A 23,098-nucleotide genomic window follows, 5' to 3' on the forward strand; every position below is an offset into this window, starting at 1 on the left:
AATCGAAGGACTCTGAAGGAAATCTCCTGTTCCCCAGAGGGTGCTTAAGAATCTCATATTCCCAGAAGTATGGATAACAGTTTGGTTCAATGTTTGCTTTGAAGAAACCAAATTTCACTGCTGAGAGTTTGCAATGTTTGAGAAAAAAAATGGATGATATTTTTACATGGAGTACAGATAGAGAAATAAATTCCCCAGATATTGGAAATGGAAAGTATATAGGTAGAACTGAAACCAGAAAATTAGAAGTCAAAGGAGATTTTATCAGCGGTAAGTCCTGAAACCAAAACCTCTCAATAATGAGACTAAGGTACTAGAATATAGAAATGAAATCAGCAGACAAAACAGGAAGAAAACAAGGAGTGTTAACATCCTAGTGTTGCTGACTCCAGAAGGGCAACACAGAACTAACCAGAGGAGAGATGATTGACACCCAAAATGCATACCTGAGTAAGTGGTAAAGGGTACTTTTCTGGTCTTTTTGCTATGTCAGGAGGAATGTGGTAAGAGGTGGACACATTTGCATTTCCCTGTTGGCTAGTGATTCTGAACATTTTTTCATGTGTCTGTTGGCCATTTGGATTTCCTTTTTTGAAAATTGTCTGTTTAAATCCTTGGCCCATTTCTTCACTGGGTTGTTCATTTTGTTGTTGTAGAATTTCTTGATCTCTTTATATATTCTGGTTATTAATTCTTTATCAGTTGCATAGTTTGCAAATAATTTCTCATATTCTGTTGTTTGCCTCTTCACTTTCCTGAGTGTTTATTTTGCAGTACAGAAGCTTCTCAATTTGATGTAATCCCATTTGTTAAATTTGACTTTGATTGCCTGTGCCTCTGTGTTCTTTTGCAGGAATTCTTTGCCTGTGCCAATGTTTTGCAGGGCTACCCCAGTGCTTTCTAATAATTTGATGGTATCAGCTCATATATTTAGGTCTATAATCCATGTTGAGTGGATTTTTGTGTAAGGTGTAAGGTAGGGGTCCTGCTCCATTCTTCTGCATGTGGAAGTCCAGTTTTCTCAGCACCATTTGTTGAAGAAACTGTCCTTGGTCCAGGGATTGGTTTTAGCTCCTTGGTCAAATATAAGTTGGTTGTAGATACTTGGATTGATTTCTGGTGATTCTATTCTGTTTCATTGGTCTATCCATCTGTTTTTGTACCAGTACCAGACTGTTTTGATTATAACTGCCTTGTAGTGTATCTTAAAATCTGGTATTGTGATACCTCTGACTTTGTTTTTATTGTTTAAGATTGTTTTAACTTTTTGAGGTCTCCTGTGTTTCTGTATGAATTTCAGCAGCATTTTTTCTAGATCTGAGAAGAATGTCCTTGGTATTTTGATTGATATCAAATTGAATCTGTAAATTGCTTTCAGAAGAGTGGACATTTTGATGATATTGATTCAACTAATCCATGAACATGAAAGATTTTTTTTTTTCATTTTTTTGTGCTGCCTTCTATTTCTTTCTTTAATGTTTTGTAATTCTCATCATAGAGGTCTTTGAAATCCTTGGTTAAATTTATTCCAAGGTATTTGATTTTTTTTAAGCTATCATGAATAGGATTGATCTTAGAAGTTCTTTCTCAGCCATGGCATTTTCTGTGTATACAAAGACTTGATTATTGTGTATCGACTTTATATCCTGCTACTTTACCAAGCTCTTCTATGAGTTCCAAAAGTCTCTTGGTTGAGTCTTTTGGATCCCTTTTATATAGAATCATGTCATCAGTAAGTAGGGATAGTTTGACTTCCCCTTTCCCATTTGGATCCCTTTGATTTCTTTTTCTTGTCTAATGACTCTGGATAAAATTTCCAAAGACTATATTGAATAGCAATGGTGAGAGTGGGCATCCTTGTCTGGTTCTGGATCTCAGTGGGAATGCTTCCAACTTTTCCTCATTCAGTATGATGCTGGCTGTGGGTTTGTCTTAGATTGCCTTGATTATATTGAGGAATGTTCCTTCTATACCCAGTTTGCTTAGAGTTTTCATCATGAAAGGGTGTTGTATTTTATCAAATACTTTCTCTTCATCCATTGAGATGATCATATGATTTTGTTCTTCAGTTTGTTAATGTGATATATACATTGATGATTTGTGAATATTGAACCATTCCTGCATACCAGGGATAAATCCCACTTGGTCAAGGTGAATGTTCTTTTTGATATGTTATTGGATTTGATTGACAGAATGGCTTTCATACAGAAGTCAACAAACAACAAATGCTGGCGAGAATGTAGGGAGAAAAGGTTCCCTAATCCACTGTTTTGTGGGAATGTAAACTGGTAAAACCACTATGAAAGACAGTTTGGAGATACCTTAGAAATCTGAATATAGTCCTACCATATGACCCAGCCATCCCACTCCTGGGAATTTACCCAAGATAAATGAAATCAGCAAATAAAAGAGTTATCTGCACTCCCATGTTTATTGCAACTCAATTCATAATAGCTAAGATATGGAATCAACATACATGCCTGACAACTGAAGAAATTATGGGATATGTACTCTATGGAATACTACACAGTGGTAAAAAAAAATGAAAACTGGTTATTTTCAACAAAATGGATGAATCTGGAAAACATCATACTTAGTGAACTATGTCAGTCCTAAAGGGACAAATACCATATGTTCTCTCTGATCTGTGATAACTAATAGATCACCTAAAAGAATATCTGTAGAAGTGAAATTGACATTTTGAGAAGCAATGACTTGTACAGCCCTTGTCTTGACTGTCAAGGAACATTTTTTTCTTTCTTCTTCATACTATTATTGAAATCTTTACTTAACATAAATCTTTACTTAATCATATGTGTATAAAGTCAATTGAAAATAGATCTCAGTAAAAAATAAGAGTTGGAATGAGAGGGAGGAGGAAGTTTGTAACTGTAAAGCTGTATAGTCCTGCATGCATTCCTACAGACTTACTTTTAAGGGTACAGTTTAAAAACTTGCCGTGGGACCCCAATTCTCTTAAGCTGGGTTATAAAAATGCCTTCTTAAGTGTTAAAGTGATCATATTAAATGTTAAAAGTAATCATATAGATAGGATTAAATGCTAAAGAGATCATATAAATAAGATCAAGTGTCTGGTAGTAATAATAGAATTATAAAGAAGAGAATGTTCCAACACGGGAAGCAGTTCACACAGCAGACTCATAGAATGATAATTGCTTTAAATAGCATTCTGACCTCAGAATCAGCCCTTCAGGCATTCTGTTATGGCTGAAAAGCCCATGAGAGCCTTTTAGGCATGGAAAACCAAGACGTTGTGTCAAAAAATATTCTACATGAAGGATCCCTGTGGATGAGACCCAATGGACAGAAATGACCATTAAAGAAGAAATGTACTTTTCTCCAAAGGGAGGAGAGAACTTCCTCTTTGCTTATGGTCTTGTCTAGATAGTGACAGAAATTCTGGATTCTAAAGGCTTTATGTCAAGAACCTCAGGTGATCACTGACATATGTAAGAGTGTTAATTGTTAAATTAACAATAGGAGTCACTGTGCATTTACTTCCCATGCAGGGCCTCTGTCCTCAATGAGTTGTATTATGGGAATTAATTGTAAAGCTTGTTCTCAAACAGCTTTGTGTGTATGTGTGTATGTGTGTGTGCAAATTGTTGAAATCTTTACTTAGTTTATAGTCGTTATTCCGTGTATAAAGTTTATTGAAAATGAATCTTAATGGTGAATGGGACTGGGAATGGGATAGGGAAGAGGAGGTGGGGTGGGACCGGGGGTGGGAGGGTGAGTATGGTGGGAAGAATTAGTATATTCCTAAAGTTGTACTTACAAAAATTATATTCATATATATAAAATTTTGGGGGGGAAAATTTTTAAAAACAAACAAAATGAACATTTCCATAAATATGCATTCCTCATAAATATCGATGGCATGAGCTGAAGAAATTCCAATATCCTTTAATCATTTTCTAATTAATATTCTTTAGATGGGGCAGTCCTGAGTAAATATTAGGCTTCTGTAAAACAGTTCCATTGAAAAACAATATCGAACCAAAAAAAAAAGAGGTGTAGATGCGTCTAAGAAGGCATTCCAGTGACAATTACTAACTTCGAAAGGAGAGAGGCATCATTGGAATAAAGGTTGCTATTATGGGAACAGAAATTCTTAAATTTCTTCAAAAATGGTTGACTTATTTACACTTGTATTTCAGGGCACACCAGGTAAAGCAGGACCAACTGGTGCAACAGGAGATAAAGGTCCACCTGGCCCTGTGGGACCCCCAGGCTCAAATGGTCCCGTAGGGGAACCTGGACCGGAAGTGAGTATTGCCATGAATATCACCTTTCTGCTGTCATCAGGGTGTCATAAGGACAATTTTCTCATTTAGAAATTGATTTAGACACTGATTGCACATTTGACCTTAATGAAATGATGTAATTTGATACAATCTACTTTCCCAGAAAGCTGGCTAGAAGATGGCAAAAGAGGAACGAGACAGTGTTTCACAATGACCTTCATCTAGTCTAGAGCTAAGTACGTTAGTGGACTTGGCTGTTCCAAATTGTTTTGAAGGTGAAAGGACATATCCATCCATCATTTCTCTTATTATTTCATTCTGTAATGGTGTATTTATCAAAATTGCCAAGTTTTATGGTGATAGGATTAATGAATGTTCTTGAAAAGGGCAAGGTAAGTAGAAATCATTTACTTAAATATCACTATAAAGTGACATGAATGTCATGTTCTTTTAGGCCCTTTTGAAGGGAAATTGATTTTTGATAGGCAAATTGAGAAGCTAAAGGCTTGGAATGTCCTCTATTCAGTCCTTCAGTGAACGAATCACCAAATAGCTAATGTTGCATTTTTCTAAGATAAGTAATCATATAAAATAGTCTAGAAAACATTTATAAAATGCAAAGTAGAAATAAAACAGGGAGATAGTACTATTTTAAAAATAATGTCAACTAAACATAGTTATTTGATTTAAAAAATTTAAAATTATTATTTGGATAAACATAAGAAAAAACATTCATTGATAATACAAGCAAATATCAAGTAACGAGAATATAATTTTTTTTTAACAGGCAGAGTGGACAGTGAGAGAGAGAGACAGAGAGAAAGGTCTTCCTTTTCCGTTGGTTCACCCCGCAATGGCCGCTGCCATTAATTAATTTTTTACTTAAAATATCTGAGGATTTTTTTTTCTCTTTGTAAATAAGTAATAGAAGTTAAGAATTTAGATTAAGTAAAAATTTGTTGGTAATTTCATAAGTAATTTAGAATAGTAGAAGTGATAGAAGCCTTCTTCAAATGAGAGTTCCAATGAATATCACTTAAAGTTTAAAAAAAGGAAGTATAAAATATGTTGTCATTTTCTGGCAATTGGAATATTTCTTTTTGTTACATAGCTACTTATTTTTCAAATGTTGCTTACTACAGGGTCCAGCTGGAAACGATGGCACTCCAGGACGGGATGGTGCTGTTGGAGAACGTGTAAGAATAATTCCACTGAGTACAAAATCTAGACTCTTGTCAACCTGAGATGCTTTTAATGTTAGATAACACTAAAATCCACTCATGGTTTTGTTCTCATAGCAGCAAGCTTGTGTAAGATCATAATTTTGGAAACACATGTAAATGAAATGACATTTGATTGTTCAACAAAGATTAAGATTTTATGAAGAGCAAGATAGCAAATTGCTTTCATCTTTGGCACAACAAAAAGGCTTCAGATAAGGGTAGAGTCTAAATTCCAAATTCATTTGCAAAAATGTTAAACATGAAATAGAGCTGTGTGACATCTAAATTTCTCTGCTTGTCCCCTAAAGTGAATGCCCTGTGAGAACAGAACCATATGGCTTTGTAAACACTGTATTTTCCTATTCCATGGTGTGGTTTTAGATTAGACATGTGCTGAACTGAGCAATTCACCAACTGTGCCTGAATCTCCTGTCCCTTTTTTCAGTCACGCAGTTGTCCCGGACAGGGTTTCAGGCCGGTGAAAGCAAAATAATTCCTCACTCTCGTCTATTCTGAGGTAGTTGGCTTTTCTCCTCTCAGGCTCATGATGAAACAGAACAGACTTTGGAGCCAGATATATGTCACCTGCAGTCTTGAGTCTAACTAGCTATGTTATTTGGAACAAATTTTCTAAATCTCACTTTTGTAATACTTTAAATGTGATTAATATTCTTAGCATTAGGCATGTGTAGATTGAATGGCATGCTTAATGAATTTACTACAGAGTAAGCACCGAAGAGCACCCTAATGCTTAAAAAAAAAAAAAAAATAATAATTCCGGGGATAGGGGAGAGTTTTGAAGATTTCTAACCTAAAGCTTCCTTTGTGTCCTGCAATCGCAGGCACTTCAAATTGTCTTATTGCCAGACTTTTTCCTTGGTTGCTATATACTGTCTAATGCAGTAGTCTTCAAAGATTTTGCTGATGTACCTCCTGAAATAATTTTGAAATTCTATCAACACTATGTATAATTCTAGTAATTATTTTTTAAAATCACAAGTTTAAATAGTTGCAAAGGGTTGCATGCCTATTAAATTCTAACTGAATATGTGCTTTAAATATTTTTTTCAAATCCTGGGAGTGGCCAATTTGGCTTCTCTGATTGATTATGTGTTTGTTCTAGAACTAATTACTTAGCTGCTAAATTAATCAAACATGATAACTTGATTTCAGAAAATAAACATTGACTATCTTTCAAATCACATAATGATGGTATATATGTTCACATCACAGTTAACCCATTTCTGACTTCTTAAGAAGACAAATGATATTTGGAGCCTTGTCATAACTGAGTCATATGGTTAAACAAGCAGCAGACTTTCCCATTCGCCCTTAGCTTTATTCACAAGTGAACCATGCTTCCAGAAAATCTTCTGAATTTGATGTCTGAAGATCGTTACGCCCTGGACATCACACTCTAATAATAGCATGGGCAGCAGGATGTCTACTTTTCTTTCATGAAGTTGGAGAGGCATGAATAATCAAGGGGAACAACAAGGGTACTAAAATGAAATCAGTCTTCTGAAAGAACATGCGTGGAGTTGAACATATGGGAGGTGGATGCCTTAACTTTGTCCTTGTTTACACTCTGGGAAGTGTGCATGTATGCAAGAGTGCAGACACTCCCTTTTAGAGACTGCCAGTCTAGGTCTCATGTTAAATTCTCAAGGCGACCATGTCTAGAACCCCACAATAACGACCCTAGGAGTAAGGAGGTATAGGTGATGTAATCAGGTGGTGAGATGACATTCAAAATTGGGAAATGGTAGTATAATTCTTTTCTACTTTGTTTTGTTAGTTATTAAATATAAGTAAAAAATAAATAAAAATGAGTCCTGAAAGGTATATGAATACCATGAACATAAGTGATAAATGTTAAAGGAATAACATGGTTATTTTTGTCAGGGTGATCGTGGCGACCCTGGGCCTGCAGGCCTGCCAGGCTCTCAGGGTGGCCCTGGAACTCCTGGGCCTGTTGGTGCTCCTGGAGATGCAGGACAGAGAGGCGATCCGGTAAGGAGGGGCAGCTTCACTCCGACCATTGTATGTATGAATACACTGTGTATTCATGTAGGCCTGCATGCAATCATACATGTACTCTGGGTAAAAGGACTCTGTTAAAGAAGGATAAACAGCTACATATGAGAACCTATTTTCTTGCAGTCTTCATGAAGATATTTCATCTCTAATAGGAATTAAAAGATTCTGATGCTTTGACTTCTATCATCCAAAACATGCTATGATTTATATGAAATGTAGCAACTATATGCTGTGTAAAGTGTAAGCAAATAATGTCTTGCTGTGATAAACCAAGGTTATCATTTACTGAAGCCAATGAGTAAAATTGACAATAAAGGGTCATTGGAGTTAGAGTGAGCAGATTCTCCTGTATATACTGGCCTTCATTTGATTTCAGTCAGTCAGAAGAGCACGCACACGGGCACACATATGTCTGATACGTGTCTAGTTACAAACACATATATTTGGACATGCTAAATCAGTATAACATAAGCATATCTGATTTGCACACTGATTGTGAACATTTCTTCCAGGGCTCTCGGGGTCCTATAGGACCACCTGGTCGGGCTGGAAAGCGTGGTTTACCGGTATGTTTTCTGATTTCTTAAAAAAAAAGTATGTTTCCTCATGTACAATATAATTCCAAAGATGAAGTATGATTTAAGATACATAAATGAAAAATACCAAATTCCTCAAGCCTGGAAAAAGTTACTTTGAAATAATGTAAGCATTCATATTGCTTTTGTAATTGTAACAGATTCTCTGAATTTAATATTGAATTCTTTTAACAATCAATGAAGACATTTATTTTTTAAAGATCTATTTATTTATTTAAAAGGCAGAAAGAGAGATAGAGTGAGAGAAAGAGAAGAGAAAGAGATAGAGAGTGAGATCTTCTGTCTGCTGGTTCATTGCTCGTGGCTGCAACAACCAAGTCAAGGTCAGGCTGAAGCCAGCAGCCTAGAACTCCATCCCATAGATGGCAGGGGCTCAGCCTTGTTTGTTTCAGGAACAATAGCGCCAGGCTTGATCATTTGCACAGAGTAGCCAGGTCTCAAGCAAGGCACTCCAGTATGGGGTACAGACCACAGCAGCCAGCTCATGAAGACATTTAAAGTCACAGTTTTCTCCCAAAAAAATAAGGAAAATAGAGCATTTTTCTCTGAGCTTTCTAAAAATCCCATCTACAAGTAGATTTCAAAACTCCTTGAAAATTCGGAAAGTGCCGTTCAAACTCTTTGTTTTGTTTTTTACTAAGCTTTACTGTCTACATCCTGACGTTTTTGTTATTTACGATCACTTTCAGGTTCATTATTATTATAGAGGTGTCTGATAATGGATCACCTCTTATGGGCAGTCTAATAGGTAATGCTTGTCATGCTTATTATATAATGTCCATATTCATGAAGAAAAATTATATATTTAAAAGTTTGGCCATATTAATAATAATTGTTAGGTTAGAGTCAAGCTTGACTAGCAAAGATCTCAGTTTCATAACATATCAAGTGAATGGCTTCCTAAGTAGTTACAGAAACAGTGTTTTATTTTCTGTAAGTGAATCTTAATTAACAATATAAAAATTTACTTTCTGATATAGATTATTTTTAGTTGTAAAACTTTGGGACATCTCCCCAGATAAAAGGCCCTTTCTAATATTATGGAAACATTGATTTTGATATTTAAATTTGGATTGTTGTATAAAATATGTTAGAGCTACTGAAATCTAGCCTTATTTTTATTATGAAAGGGTTTCTATGATGTCCAACAATACAATTAAAATAAAACAAAATTAAAACAAAAATCTGATAAGGGAAAATCCACCTTAAAACTAGTCAATTTGATGAGTCCATCAACCTTCCAAGGTTAGACTAACGGAGCTCCAATTATTTTTAGGCAAACTCTAGATACCTTGGAAACTGGCCTTGAACATGAGATGACTCCATGCTGCTTAGTCATTCGCTAGTTTACCATGAGCCACTGAATTCCTGGAGCTGTTTTTAATAGCCTAGATTTAAAACCAAAAGTAAAACAGAACAAAAAACCTACCTCAGATACTTCTCACTTCTTTTTTGGGTGTAGCTTCTATCCCAAAATAAGATTTTTAACTGTGAATTTTTCATTAGTCTCCTGGGATTGAGATCATTGCATTTGGATACAAATATTGCAGATATGAGGAAATCATAGGCATTCCTCCTGTTTTCTTATCAGGAAAGAAGCTTAATAATGATAGTTCTCCTTCTGCTAAAAGGTTTTTCAATTTTTAATATAATCCCAGTTTTCATATCCAGTTAATTTATTTGCACATAAAATTTAATAACTTTCATTCTTAGAGGAAACATGGTAAGTAAAAAGTACTCTTGATTTAATTTAAAATAATAAGTATATGGAGGCAGTATTTTTGCATAATGCTGTCCGCCAAATATGTGAAAAACAATCTTTGAAAAATGCTTCAGATAGGCTAGGCCAAACTTAAAAAAATACCTCACTTTATTATAAATGTAGGGTAAATGTTTAAAAACTAAATCTTTAGGAAGGCTTTATTGTATGTCTGTGTTTTCAGTGATCTACTATTCCTTGAGAAAAACAGAAAAAAATCCTAGCTCTAATGTTAGATTAGTCAATATGTTAATTCATATTAAATGCAAGGTTCAAAATTATTCTAAATACAATTATTGAAAAATGAAAGTACAGTATTTTGTAGTAGTAACTAGTAATGTCCATTCCACGACTGTTTCTAGGGACCCCAAGGACCTCGTGGTGACAAAGGCGATCATGGTGACAGAGGTGATCGAGGTCAGAAGGGCCACAGAGGCTTCACTGGTCTACAGGGGCTTCCTGGCCCTCCCGTAAGTCATTCCTTTAAGTGTTTTTCTGCCTGCCATGTAAACATACACAGATATGTTGATATGAACATATGAGCATATATCTGTCTATAAGATAGATGGTCTTTTGAAATCTTATTTTCATTCAAAGACTATCCTTTTTTAAGAAAAGATTTATTTATATTTGAAAGAGTAACAGAGAAGGAGAGACAGAGGGAGATCTTAGATCTGCTGGTTCACTCCCCAGATGGCCGCAAGGGCCAGGGCTGGGCCAAGCCAAAGCCAGGAGCCAGGAGCTTTGTCTAGGTCTTCCACATGGATGGCAGTGGCCCAAGCACCTGGGCCATCTTCTGCTGCTTTCCCAGGGAACTAGCAGGGAGCTGGCCCGGAAGCCGAGCAGCTGGGACATGAATCAGCGCCCATATGGGATGCCAGCATCACAGGCAGTGGTTTAACCTGCTCCACCACAATGCTGACCCCTCAGCAATGATCTAGATGAATAACTAGTTTCTTAATATAGTTGCACATACATGCATAACGGTTATTTTATAAGGGGAGAAATAAAGCAGAAAGCTGTATGTATGTTTACTTCTGCAATTACTTTTGGTACTGGTCAGGCAGACATTTGGATTGATTAAGTAGCTTATACTGCTAAAGTCAATTTCAGTATATATTAAAATCTGAGAATGGCACAATGTAGGTTCTAACTATATTTACAAAATTTTCCTTTTATTCCTACTTAGGGTCCAAATGGTGAACAAGGTAGTGCTGGAATTCCTGGACCATTTGGCCCAAGAGTAAGTGAAAAAAGCAAAATTAGTTAAATTTCAGATCTAAGTAGTGCCTTTGGTAACATGCTCCTTGTGCTTGAGTATCCTTTTAAGTATTGAAGTTGAAGTTGACTCATGTTCTCTGAAGTTGGCAGCAAATGTATGAGACAAACAATTCAGCAATAAATGTTAAGTAGAAATGTCATGAAATATGACATATTACCTCATGGCAAGACATTAAAATAAAATCTCTGATCTAGGGTTGGAATATATTCACCTGTTAATTTTGTTTTAGTTTAAATTTCTATTAAACTTATACTTTTTGAGCTGAAATGATAAGACTTTCCATGAGAAGAGGTGGATTTTGAAGTTGGATCTGTTTTGTCCTTTGTATAAAACTGTGATAGTTCCACATAAGTAGTTTGCAAAAGGCTGATTTGGAGGAAAATCATGAAATGAATTCAATATCTGAAGCTTTTACAAATTCTGCATTTATATTCTTGCTGCCTCTAATAAGTCATTAGTGTCATAAGACAAAGGATATATATATATATATATTTAGGAAAATAGAAAAATTTGCTAACAAAAATTTGAAATATTAATTAGAAAAGCTCTGCTATATCTACAGAGTCTAAAGAAATTTCATATCATATTGTGAATGATAGTATGCAGCTTACTATGATGTGACAAGATTTTGAAGTGTAAGCATACAAATACCACTTACAACAAATACTTCAACTTATCATTTTTCATTCCAAGTTAATTGGATTTTCAACTACGTTTACAATATTTGAGATTTATAAAGCAGTTCCTAGCCATCAAGGTTGGTGGATAGTTGACTAAAGATTTTAGCTCCTACTCGTCTTTTGTCAGGCACAGATGATGGACGTTTCACATGTGATTAAATTGTAAATATTACGAAGTGCCAGGAGCCATGGAGAAAATGAATCTGAGACATCACCGCAGTTGTTCCTATGTAAACTTGCTTTTCGAGTACAAAAAGACATAATAAAAATCTTCTTCTTAGAAACTAAAAGGCAGCCTTTATTTCTTACAGGGTCCTCCAGGCCCAGTCGGTCCTTCTGGCAAAGAAGGAAACCCTGGACCACTTGGACCAATTGGACCTCCTGGTGTGCGAGGCAGTGTGGGAGAAGCAGGGCCAGAGGTAAAGTCAGCAGGGTTTGCATGCTAGAAATGCTGTTGATTCAATAGCTTGGATTCCATCCAGTAATGTCTCTGTAGCTGGATGAGAAAAGAATTAAGGACCCTAAAACTAACCTAGGAATTACACACGTGCTGTGTGTATAATGACTAGTTAAAATATCTTATTATTGGTTATTTAGTATACATAAAATCTGCACCCAAGCTCCCCAGGCCTTGACTTAATGTTATAACAGTAACAGCAGATAGCAAGGTAGAAGTATATTTATAATTAAAGATATGAAAATGTTGCTTTGCTTTAGATAGCAATAATCTAAGTGTCTGTGAGATATATTTATTAATTCAGGAAAATCTCTGAGAATGTGGGCATCCCAACTCGTGACTTAACCATTAGGCCAAATGCTCACCCCGGAACTCCAGCCTTCTGACTGCCAGGTCTATGCTGTCAACATAACACAAGAGACAATGTGTATGTTCAGTTTGTCACCTGGTTCTTTCACATTGCTCAGTTCTTCCTAGGGGTAAGGCAGAATTCATAGAGAGAACCCACTTCCTGGCCTCTGCATTTACCTCTCCCTCCTTCCCGTAGATCTTACTTGGCAATAAGGAAGTGGAGTTCCTTATTTACTTTGGATTCTCTTCACTTTTGTCTAGTGCTTAGAATTTTTATCTACATAGTCTTAAAAGACTTCTTGTGTTCTCCCTCTTCCCAGTCTGGAAGTAGGGGAGAATTCTCTCTGAAAGTATGGCTGTTTCTTATGAGTATTTCGTTGGTATTGATACATAGACTTATTGAATCAGCACCCACAACTTCCCTGCATACCTTGTTCATCTTCTGCCCATAAATACTTTGTAACTATTTTGCTAGCACTTTGGCCTCAAAGAGTTTAGAAATGATTGTGCATATCTACATGATCTCTGCATAAAATATATTCTCTCTGCAAGGTAAAGAGCAGAGCTGATGTTTTGTGCTTTGAGCCCTATTTATCTCCTATGCTGCCTTGCAGTTATGTTGCCTGAAAAAGAAGCATCATTTCTCATCCTTGGAATGCTACAGCCTGTCAGGCCAGCTCCATCTAGTTACAAAAAAGCATGAGTCACAGATTTCCTAGCACTGTAGCATTGGAATGTTGCACTCTAACCCCCCAGGCACCAAGTCCCACAAGTTTAGGAAGACAAAAACAATGTGTTAAATGTCTTTACAATTTTTTTGAACTAGGGTCCTCCTGGGGAGCCTGGACCACCTGGTCCTCCAGGTCCCCCTGGCCACCTGACAGCTGCCCTTGGAGATATTATGGGGCACTATGATGAAAGCATGCCAGATCCTCTTCCAGAATTTACTGAAGACCAGGCGGCTCCTGATGACAAAAACATAACTGACCCAGGGGTCCACGCAACTCTGAAGTCACTCAGTAGTCAGATTGAAACCATGCGCAGCCCTGATGGTTCTAAAAAGCATCCAGCCCGTACTTGTGATGACTTAAGGCTTTGCCATTCTACAAAGCAAAGTGGTGAGTAAGCGATGGCCCATCTGAGCAGAACCCAATGTTTCTGATTGTATATTCTCAACCACCTTCCAAAAAATCTCTTATTGGCTTTCTGCTTAGTGATACACATAAGAGAGAAAATTACAAATATGCCATGGAGCTTACAGTTTACTGTTGGAGACAGTTGCATGAAAAATTAGAGGACAAGATGATAGGTAGTATACTAGAGGGCATATCCTAACTCCATTTCCATTCAATAGTCTTAAAATATTGATGATTTTTAGAAGAAGTAAGGATTTGTGGTAATAGAAAATACTTAAGCACAATTCATCATGTTTATTTACTTGTGTGCCCTCTTGACTTTTTTTTACAAAAGGACTTATTTATTTATTTGAAAGAGAAAGGGCGGGGGGAGAGGAGAGGTGGAGAAAGAGAGAGATCTTCCATCTGCTGGTTCATTCTCCAAATGGCTGCAATGGCTGAAGCCAGGAGACAAGAACTTCTTCCAGGTCTCCTGTGTGGGTGGAAGGGTTGGGCCATCCTCCTCTGCTTTCCCAGATTCATTAGCAGGAAACTGGATTTGAATTGGAGTGGGCCAAGACTGTCACAAGTGGCATTATGGGATAGTTTAACCTACTATACCGCAATGCTGAACCCAATCTTTTGAAATTTTTAATATGCTATAATATATTGTTGGATTATCAAAGGTCAAGTAAAATATATATTGCATTCAAAATTTATCTGAGTACAGAATTACAGCTATGTGGTTTCATGTTCTATGAATAACACTTTTGGAATCTCCACTGGCAGGATTATGTTATACTGAGGTTATAGGCATTTGGAATGAAATCTTTTTTCTACCCTAGTTATGTGCACCATGCTTAAGGTTTGTCATATTCTATCATTTTGTTTAACCTAACAACACCTGGAGAAAAGGATCATAGGCCATAGGGATGAACTGTGAAATGTCTCAGTTTCAGATAACTGAAATAATGTTGACAAGATAGCAGAAATTATTGTTGAAAAATAAGCAATTTTATTCTCTAATCTTATCACTATTCTTTCATTTTAATTGAAATTTATTTTCATATACAGATGATATACACACAAATTTATGAACAAATGTATATTTATATATTTATTTGACTCTTTATAGCACCAACCATGAACCTAGTATATCCTATTTCAAAAATCCCTCATATAGCAAAGATTAATTTTTACCAGTGCCGGTGAAAAGATTTACAGCATTCTAATTGTAATTTGACTCCTTTTTTACTTTATTCATAGTTTTAATAATGCATTCTTTTATTATATTTCAATTATAATTTGATTCAAAATTTTGACTTTATAAATTTAACAAGAATGCATATATTTTGTCAAAGTCAATTATGTGTTGCAGATGATCCTTTATGAAATTGTTTTCTCATCTATTATGGGGATAATGACATTTCCTTCATGTGAATGCATTGAACCTTAAATACATAATTTGGCTAAAGTGCCTTAGAACAACAGCAACTAATGTTCAGAAAAGCCCTCAATACAATCACAGTTACTTTCAATTAAGGGCTACTTTTTGGGGAGGCGCCGTGGCACAGTGGGTTAAAGCCCTGGCCTGAATCGCCGGCATCCCATATGGGCGCTGGTTCTAGTCCCAGCTGCTCCTCTTCTGATACAGCTCTCTGCTGTGGCCTGGGATAGCAGTAGAAGACAGCCTGAATCCTTGGGCCCCTGCACCCACGTGGGAGACCCAGAGGAAGCTCCTGGCTCCTAGTTTCAGATAGGTGCAGCACTGGCTGTTGCAGCCATCTGGGGAGTGAACCAGCAGATGGAAGACCTCTCTGTCTCTACCTCTCTCTGTAACTCTGTCTTAAAACAAAACATAACAAAATAATAAAAAAAGGGCTACTCTTTTTCCATAGAATCTTTAATCAGCGAGTTCATAACCTCAAACCCACTTTAATTCTTTTGGAGATTCATAATCATGTTTGAGAATTTCTTTATTTAGCAAATATTTCTATTTTGGAAAATAGGTGAATACTGGATTGATCCTAATCAGGGATCTGTTGAAGATGCAATCAAAGTTTACTGCAACATGGAAACAGGAGAAACATGTATTTCAGCAATTCCATCCAGTATACCCTGTAAAACCTGGTGGGCCAGCAAATCCCCTGACCACAAGCCTGTTTGGTATGGTCTTGATATGAACAGAGGATCTCAGGTAATTTAATGTGCTTATCAAAAATTGTGCTTCTCATATTTTGTTTTATTTTAAAATTTATTGGTTACTATGCTATTATTTTTTGACCTATTTTATTTTGAAGCAATTTATTCTAATTCATTATATTTGCAATGATTATTACATAAACAGTTTTACTATGAATTAAATTAGCATAAATTTTGAATCATAGCTTTCGCATTAATGAATTATAGAAAAATAACACTTTTTTATATTAATTCCTTAAATGTACATTGTACAAGTTATAAAATATATGTGAAGGGACCTTGCAATAATTAAAAGGCAGTTCTTATATTGACCTTCTGGAGAACTGGGTTGCTCTTAGTTGCATCTGTTATTGAGTTTGGCACCTTATGAAGTCCTTAAAGCTTCTGGAACTTCAGCTTTGCCAGCTGAAAGTGCATCATGCCATAGCCTTGTTTGAATCTAAAGTGCTCAGTGTAATATCTCGTATATAGTAAGTGGTAATCAAATATGAAGCAAAATTACTATAATAAATTTTTCCTAGTTAAATAATTTCATAAACTTTATAGTCTTTTTTAAACTTAAAGCACATTTTATTATATGAATTCTATGAATATTTTTCTAGGTCCCAGGTTGCCCTGTGTTTCTATCATGGTTCAATGATTAGACTCTTATCTGGCCTTGCCACTTCCTATTATAGTACGAATATTTCTTTCCAGACGCCTTTCTGGAAGCTTAATCCTGATGTTATCTTCTTACTTCAGCTCTCGACATTTTCCCAGAATTCATATTCAGGATAAAGATGAATAAGAACATCATGAATTCATGCAAGATGTGTTAGAATCTACCATTATTTAATAAGCATGAAGTTTTAATATAAACAGTTGAAATATAATTTATCTAACATAACATTTTGTAAGAAACTCAAATGGAAACATTGAAAACAAAGTAGAAGATAAATAGGAAACAGCCATGGGAAATAATTTTTATTACTTTGGTTAGCTAATGGGGAATTTTGGATTCTTATTTCTTTTTTTTAAAGTTTTATGTATTTACTTGAAAGGCAGATTTACAGAGAGATAAAGACAGAGAGATAAGAGAGAGAGAGAGTGGGCGAGAGAGAGTGGGTGAGAGAGGAATAGGCCAGACCAGATCCAGAAGCCAGGAGCTTCATCCTGGTCTCCCATGTCAGTGGCAGGGGTCTAAGTACTTAATCCAGCTGCCAGAACATGAACCAGAGCTCTTGTGAGATGCTGGCATTATAGGCAGCACCTTAGTCCACTGTGCCACCATGCTGGCTTCACATTCGTATTTCTTTCAAGTGTATAACAGTTAGTGTAAAGACGATTTTATACCAATACTTACTTTGAAATTCTTAATATATTTAGCATTAAAATAATGAGTTATTTTTGATATATGATTAAAGCGTATTTTAAAAATCCCTACATTTTTATTACTGATTTCATCATTTCTTAGTAGGTGTGGTAAGGACAAAAGTTCTTGTGACTATTCATAGATATTTTAGGGAAGAGAATAGCTCATTATATAACAAGAATTAAGGGAATGCGCTTCAGAATTGGTTTGTTTGAAATCTGTCTATCTACCTGTCCACGTGTAGGGCAATACGAAACCATTCAGTATTGTATATGAGACTCTTTGTTTTTCCAGTTTACGTATGGAGACCACCAGTCACCTAACACAGCAATTACTCAGATGACTTTCCTTCGCCTTCTGTCTAAAGAAGCCTCCCAGAATATTACTTACATCTGCAAAAACAGTGTAGGATACATGGATGATCAAACTAAGAGCCTCAAGAAAGCTGTGGTTCTCAAAGGAGCAAATGACCTAGAAATCAAGGCAGAGGGAAATGTTAGATTCAGATACACAGTTCTCCATGATACTTGCTCCGTAAGTACTTTTTAATGCACATTGACTTCCTAGATGAAGAAATAAGTTATTTTTGATAAAAACTGTCATGGATCTAGAAATGGAGGCAATTTCACCTTGTATATAAGCTCAGAAGTGGTTTGTTTATAGTTGTTCTTTAGAGTAAACTTGAGTGAGTGCTTACACACAAAACATGATAGTGGTTTTTAACACAAAACAATGAAGAAAGGCCTGGATCTCCAGGATCTGATCCAGCTATTCTGCAAACTCTCTTTGGTTCCCCTGTAAGTTATTAGCTTGTTAAATCACAATTCAGGCTTAAAATTCATTAACTCCAAAATATATAGTCAATATGAGATACTTTGTATATTTTTTTCTGATTTATATATCTCCCCACTAGCATATCCAGATATAAAGTAAAATAAGGAAATATTATTTTGAATTATGATTTAATTTGTGAAAAAGAAAGCAGTCATAATTTATGTTATTAGTGATCTTTTGTGTACCTGCCAAAGAAGAAAGGAAATTTATTCACTGAAAGCATGAAAGAAATGCCTACCACGCATGCTAGTACCTCACTTTAAGTAACTAAATCATTGCTTTTACTTTTATATTATGAAGTTGACTGAGGGGTTTGCTGTGTAACATACATGGGAAAAAATGTAGATACTATTAACCCTTGCACCATTTAATTCCAGAAACGAAATGGAAATATGGGCAAGACCGTCTTTGAATATAGAACACAGAATGTGGCACGCTTGCCCATCATAGATATTGCCCCTGTGGATGTTGGCAGCACAGACCAGGAATTTGGCATTGAAGTTGGGCCAGTTTGTTTTATGTAAACTAAGCCAAGATGCATCTACAATGACCACCACCATCAATGACGACCACCATCATTCACGAGAAGTTTGACTGTTTTGAAGTTGATCCTGAGACTCTTGAAACAATGGCTGATCCTTCGTCAGCACTGTATATATGGTCTTAAGTGCCTGGCCTCCTTATCCTTCAGATATTTATTTTACTTACAATCCCCAAGTTTTAATTGATTTAAAATATGTTTCAATGTGGCAATTTAGATTTAAGATGACCGATGACAATGACCACCTTTAAAAAGAAGTAAACTGATTCAATAAAGAAATCTCCGTTTTCTTCAATTTATTTCAATGTAATGAAAAGGTTGCTTAGTATTTATGAGGAAATTCTTCTTCCTGGCAGGTAGCTTAAAGAGTGGGGTATATAAAACTATAACACATGTTTATTTTGCTTGGCTGCAGTTTGATAAATAGAAAGTTGTGCCCTTTTGTGACCTTTCATTCCCTCATTATCAATGGAAAATGAAATCAAATTGTTTAATCTTGTGATTGAAATCTACATATGTCTTGATATTGTATAACCATTATTGAGGCTCTTAAAAAGAAAATGTTCAAAAGTACCAGTTTCTCATTGTGTTAAATGGAATTTTAAAAAATAATATATATTTAATGGAATTTCAGGAAAACAACATGAAATTACTTTCTCTTAAATTTTTGTGAAGGGTGTTAGGTTTAGACTTAATTCTCATGAAAATTTAAAAGTACTTTTTCCCTTTTGATGTAGTCTATCAATACAGAAGGAATTTATGTGAAAACTTAAATAAATTCAAAATAACTCACACATACAACTTTATAAATATGTATCTAAGACTCAAAGTTGAGACTGTTCCACATATCCAATTTCATCACCCTGAAGCTTATAATGAAGAAAAACATCTAGAAACCCAGAGTTATAGAGCTAACTCTAATCAAATGTGATGATTGGAATTAGACCATTTGGCCTTTGAACTTTCATAGGAAAAAAAATGGCCCAACATTTCTTAGCATGAGCTACCTCATCTCTAGAAGCTGGGATGGACTTACTATTCTTGTTTATATTTTAGATATTAAAAGGTGCTATGCTTCTGTTATTATTCCAAGAATGGAGATAGGCAGGGCTAAAAATATATAATTGCGATTTTTTTCTTTAATGATGGTGCTAAAATGCTTTCTACAAAAGTCGTTAAAATAAATATTGTTTCATCAACACCGTTGTAAAACCATAATTGCTAGACTTCCTTTTCTGAAAGAAAAAGCATTGTTCCAGTGCCTTTTCACTGTTTCTCTGTCATACTGTATCTGGAATGCTTTGTAACACTTGCATGTTTCTTAAACTAGAACATGTAGGTCCCCTTGTGTCTCAGATTTTTTTTTCTTAATTGCATTTGTTGGCTCCATTTTTATTTCTTCTTTAAAAATAAACTGGGGCCATCCCAAAGACAAGCCATGCACACAACTTTGGTCATGTATCTCTCTGTAAAGCTCAAATTAAATGCACGCTTTTGTCATGTCAGTGTTTTTCTTCTTTTGTGGAATTCCTTTAAAAATATTAGATTCTTTTCATTTTTAATAGTGAAAAGTAAGATGTTGTGGTATTCTTACTCTGTTATTTGTTTAGAAGATACAATATATATCTTCCAACGTGCAGGTACTGACTCAAATTAAAATCTATCTCAGTATTACCCCAAAGGCAACATGACACTAGTTATCATTGTCTATGCCTTTTAAAATTTCAGGGTAATATTACTGATAAAAAGGGAAAGCAGTAACTATCTCACAGTTCAAAAACTGTAATATAAAACATATATTGAAAAGAATCACATGAAATCATCCTGTTTACCGAGTTTTATTTTTATTTATTTTATTATTAGATATTTATTTATTTGAAAGAATTACATGGAGAGAGAAGGATAGAGGGAGAGGGTGAGGAAGAGAGAGGGAGACAGAGAGAGAGTATTCCATCTGCTGGTTCCTGGTTCAATCCCCAATTGGCAGCAACAGTCTGAGCTGCGCCTATGTGAAGCCAGGAGCCAGGAGATTCTTCCTGGACTCCCACGTGGGTGCAGAGGGGCCCAAGGACTTGGTCCGTCTTCTACTGCTTTCCCAGGCCATAGCAGAGAGCTGGATCAAAAGTGGAGTAGCTGGGGATGCCGGCACTGAAGGTGGTGGCTTTAGCCCCTATGCCACAGTGCTTGCCCCACAGAGTTTTATTTTTAATATTTAATTCACAACATCATTTTTTTCACAATTGGTTATTATTTGTATCTGTATCTTGGATATTAATGCTTATATGCCTAATTGCATTTGTAAGTTTTCATTGGACTTCCTTCAAATTCAACCTACATAGATTACACAAGTTCAGTTATATGAGCCAGAAATATATTCTGTTAATTCAAAAATACTATGAAATTACAACTACGTAAGTAGCGGTTTTTATTTGGACATCAGGAATTCTGCAAATAAAAGGTTTCCAAGACCATACTTAAGCCCTTGGATTTTTTGCCTATAATCGATCTATATATCCTAGTAGACTAGCAGACTTCTTTACCTTCATGTCCCACAGGCACATCAAACTCCGCATGAACAAAAGTGAAATAACCTATATATGGGAAGATTACTGGCATTATTTTATGATTATTTTAAAATGTAAATATGAATTGCCAGAAATAAAAACTAAAAAGTAATCAACAATAATGAAATAACCTAAAATGATAACAAAAAATTTGTTGAATTATGGGACTTTCTTAAGAAAATGGTGTTATATGTCAGGAAGCAAGTGCAAAAAAATCTAGACAAATTACTTGGAACTATTACTGAGCCCCTATTTCACTATACATAAGAGCATCTCAAGAAAACATTTTTATTTAAATCATGAAGATTTCAAGAGAGATAGTAATCTCATAAAAGTCATTTTGGGGGATGAAATCTTAGTCACAAAGCAAGCAATGATGGGGCAACAGTGAGACAGAAACCTATACCAGTAAGTAGATTTTTTTTTAATCAAAATGAATGGCTCATTAAACAGCAATATAAGTTTTCCTCCTTGTCAATATCTCATTTTATTCACTTATTGAATGTTGGCATTCCCTAGGAATCAGTCATACTCTCTTTACCTTCATGCCAGTATGCTCTCATCTCCTACACAGATCTACACCCAATGCCTTTAACTACAAAAGTTATGTCAACAGCCACACAGTTCCTCAGACATATATCCAGCATGACTCTTCCCTTGAAGCTTGAGAAATGCTTATCTAAATGTTCAACTCACCATCATCTTCATTTGAGTTTCAGAAGAATCTAGAACTGTTTATGTTCAAAATGAAATACATGATGTTTCTATATCATGGGCATGTGTTCTGTTTTCCCTGTCTTGGGCAATAGCCCATCATCAATCCATTTAGTTGGGCTAAAAATCTGAGTCATTCTTTTTTCTTTTTCTTTTTGACAGGCAGAGTGGACAGTGAGAGAGAGAGAGAGAGAGAGAGAGAGAAAGGTCTTCCTTTTGCCATTGGTTCACCTTCCAATGGCCGCCGCGGCCAGCGCATCGCGCTGATCCGAAGGCAGGAGCCAGGTGCTTCTCCTGGTCTCCCATGCGGGTACAGGGCCCAAGTACTTGGGCCATCCTCCACTGCACTCTCGGGCCACAGCAGAGAGCTGGCCTGGAAGAGGAGCAACCGGGACAGAATCTGGCGCCCCGATTGGGACTAGAACCCGGTGTGCCAGCACCGCAAGGCGGAGGATTAGCCTAGTGAGCCACGGCGCCGGCCTGAGAGTCATTCTTATTTCTATTTCTCTCTCCCTCTCTCTCCCTCTCTCTTTCTCACCATGCCAGAGTCCTGGCATGTTTTCCAACTTTAATATTATTGTCATAAATCCCACATTCTGTGCTATTTCCTGGGTTCATTCCTGTGTTCATGTTTGAACATTGGCTCCACTTCTAATTTCAGCTTCCTGCATTCTCTGGGAGGCACCAGGTGATGGCTCAAGCACTTGGGTCCCTGACACCCATGTGAGAGATAAAGACTGTGTTTCTAGTTCCAGGTTTTGTACTGGCTCGAGGAGGATTGTGGTGGGCATGTGGGGAGTGAACTAACGCGTAGCAGAAATCTCTCTCTCTCTCTCTCACTCTCATCTCCCTCCCCTCTCTATCATTTTCTCCAGCTTTCAAAAAAGTAAAAGTACGGGGCCAGCACCATCCTCCACTGCGGTGCCGGCATCCCATATGGGCGCTGGGTTCTAGTCCCAGTTGCTCCTCTTCCAGTCCAGCTCTCTGTTGGGGCCCAGGAGTGCAGTGGAGGATGGACTAAGTGCTTGGGCCCTGCACCTGCATGGGAGACCAGGAGGAAGCACCTGGTTCCTGGCTTCAGATCAGTGCAGCGCACCGCCTGTAGTGGCCATTTGGGGGGG

At 36.4% G+C, this 23,098-nt stretch overlaps 1 protein-coding gene across 1 annotated transcript in view; it reads left to right on the forward strand.

The window, feature by feature from the left end:
- The window catches only part of COL5A2 (collagen type V alpha 2 chain), a 146,037-nt gene extending 125,833 nt beyond the window's left edge, over positions 1-20,204 (forward strand). The window contains exons 44-54 of the mRNA XM_002712334.6: positions 4,182-4,289; positions 5,411-5,464; positions 7,397-7,504; positions 8,044-8,097; positions 10,249-10,356; positions 11,076-11,129; positions 12,160-12,267; positions 13,483-13,774; positions 15,781-15,968; positions 17,619-17,858; positions 18,536-20,204. Of these exons, the coding sequence (XP_002712380.1) occupies positions 4,182-4,289; positions 5,411-5,464; positions 7,397-7,504; positions 8,044-8,097; positions 10,249-10,356; positions 11,076-11,129; positions 12,160-12,267; positions 13,483-13,774; positions 15,781-15,968; positions 17,619-17,858; positions 18,536-18,682 (1,461 nt within the window). The 3' untranslated portion in view covers positions 18,683-20,204. The remainder of the gene's footprint in view (positions 1-4,181; positions 4,290-5,410; positions 5,465-7,396; positions 7,505-8,043; positions 8,098-10,248; positions 10,357-11,075; positions 11,130-12,159; positions 12,268-13,482; positions 13,775-15,780; positions 15,969-17,618; positions 17,859-18,535) is intronic.
- The last annotated feature ends 2,894 nt before the right edge of the window (positions 20,205-23,098 follow it).

This window comes from Oryctolagus cuniculus, chromosome 3 (genome assembly GCF_051225735.1).
Source record: "Oryctolagus cuniculus isolate XC-2025 breed Fujian yellow rabbit chromosome 3, ASM5122573v1, whole genome shotgun sequence".
Taxonomy (NCBI): domain Eukaryota; kingdom Metazoa; phylum Chordata; class Mammalia; order Lagomorpha; family Leporidae; genus Oryctolagus; species Oryctolagus cuniculus.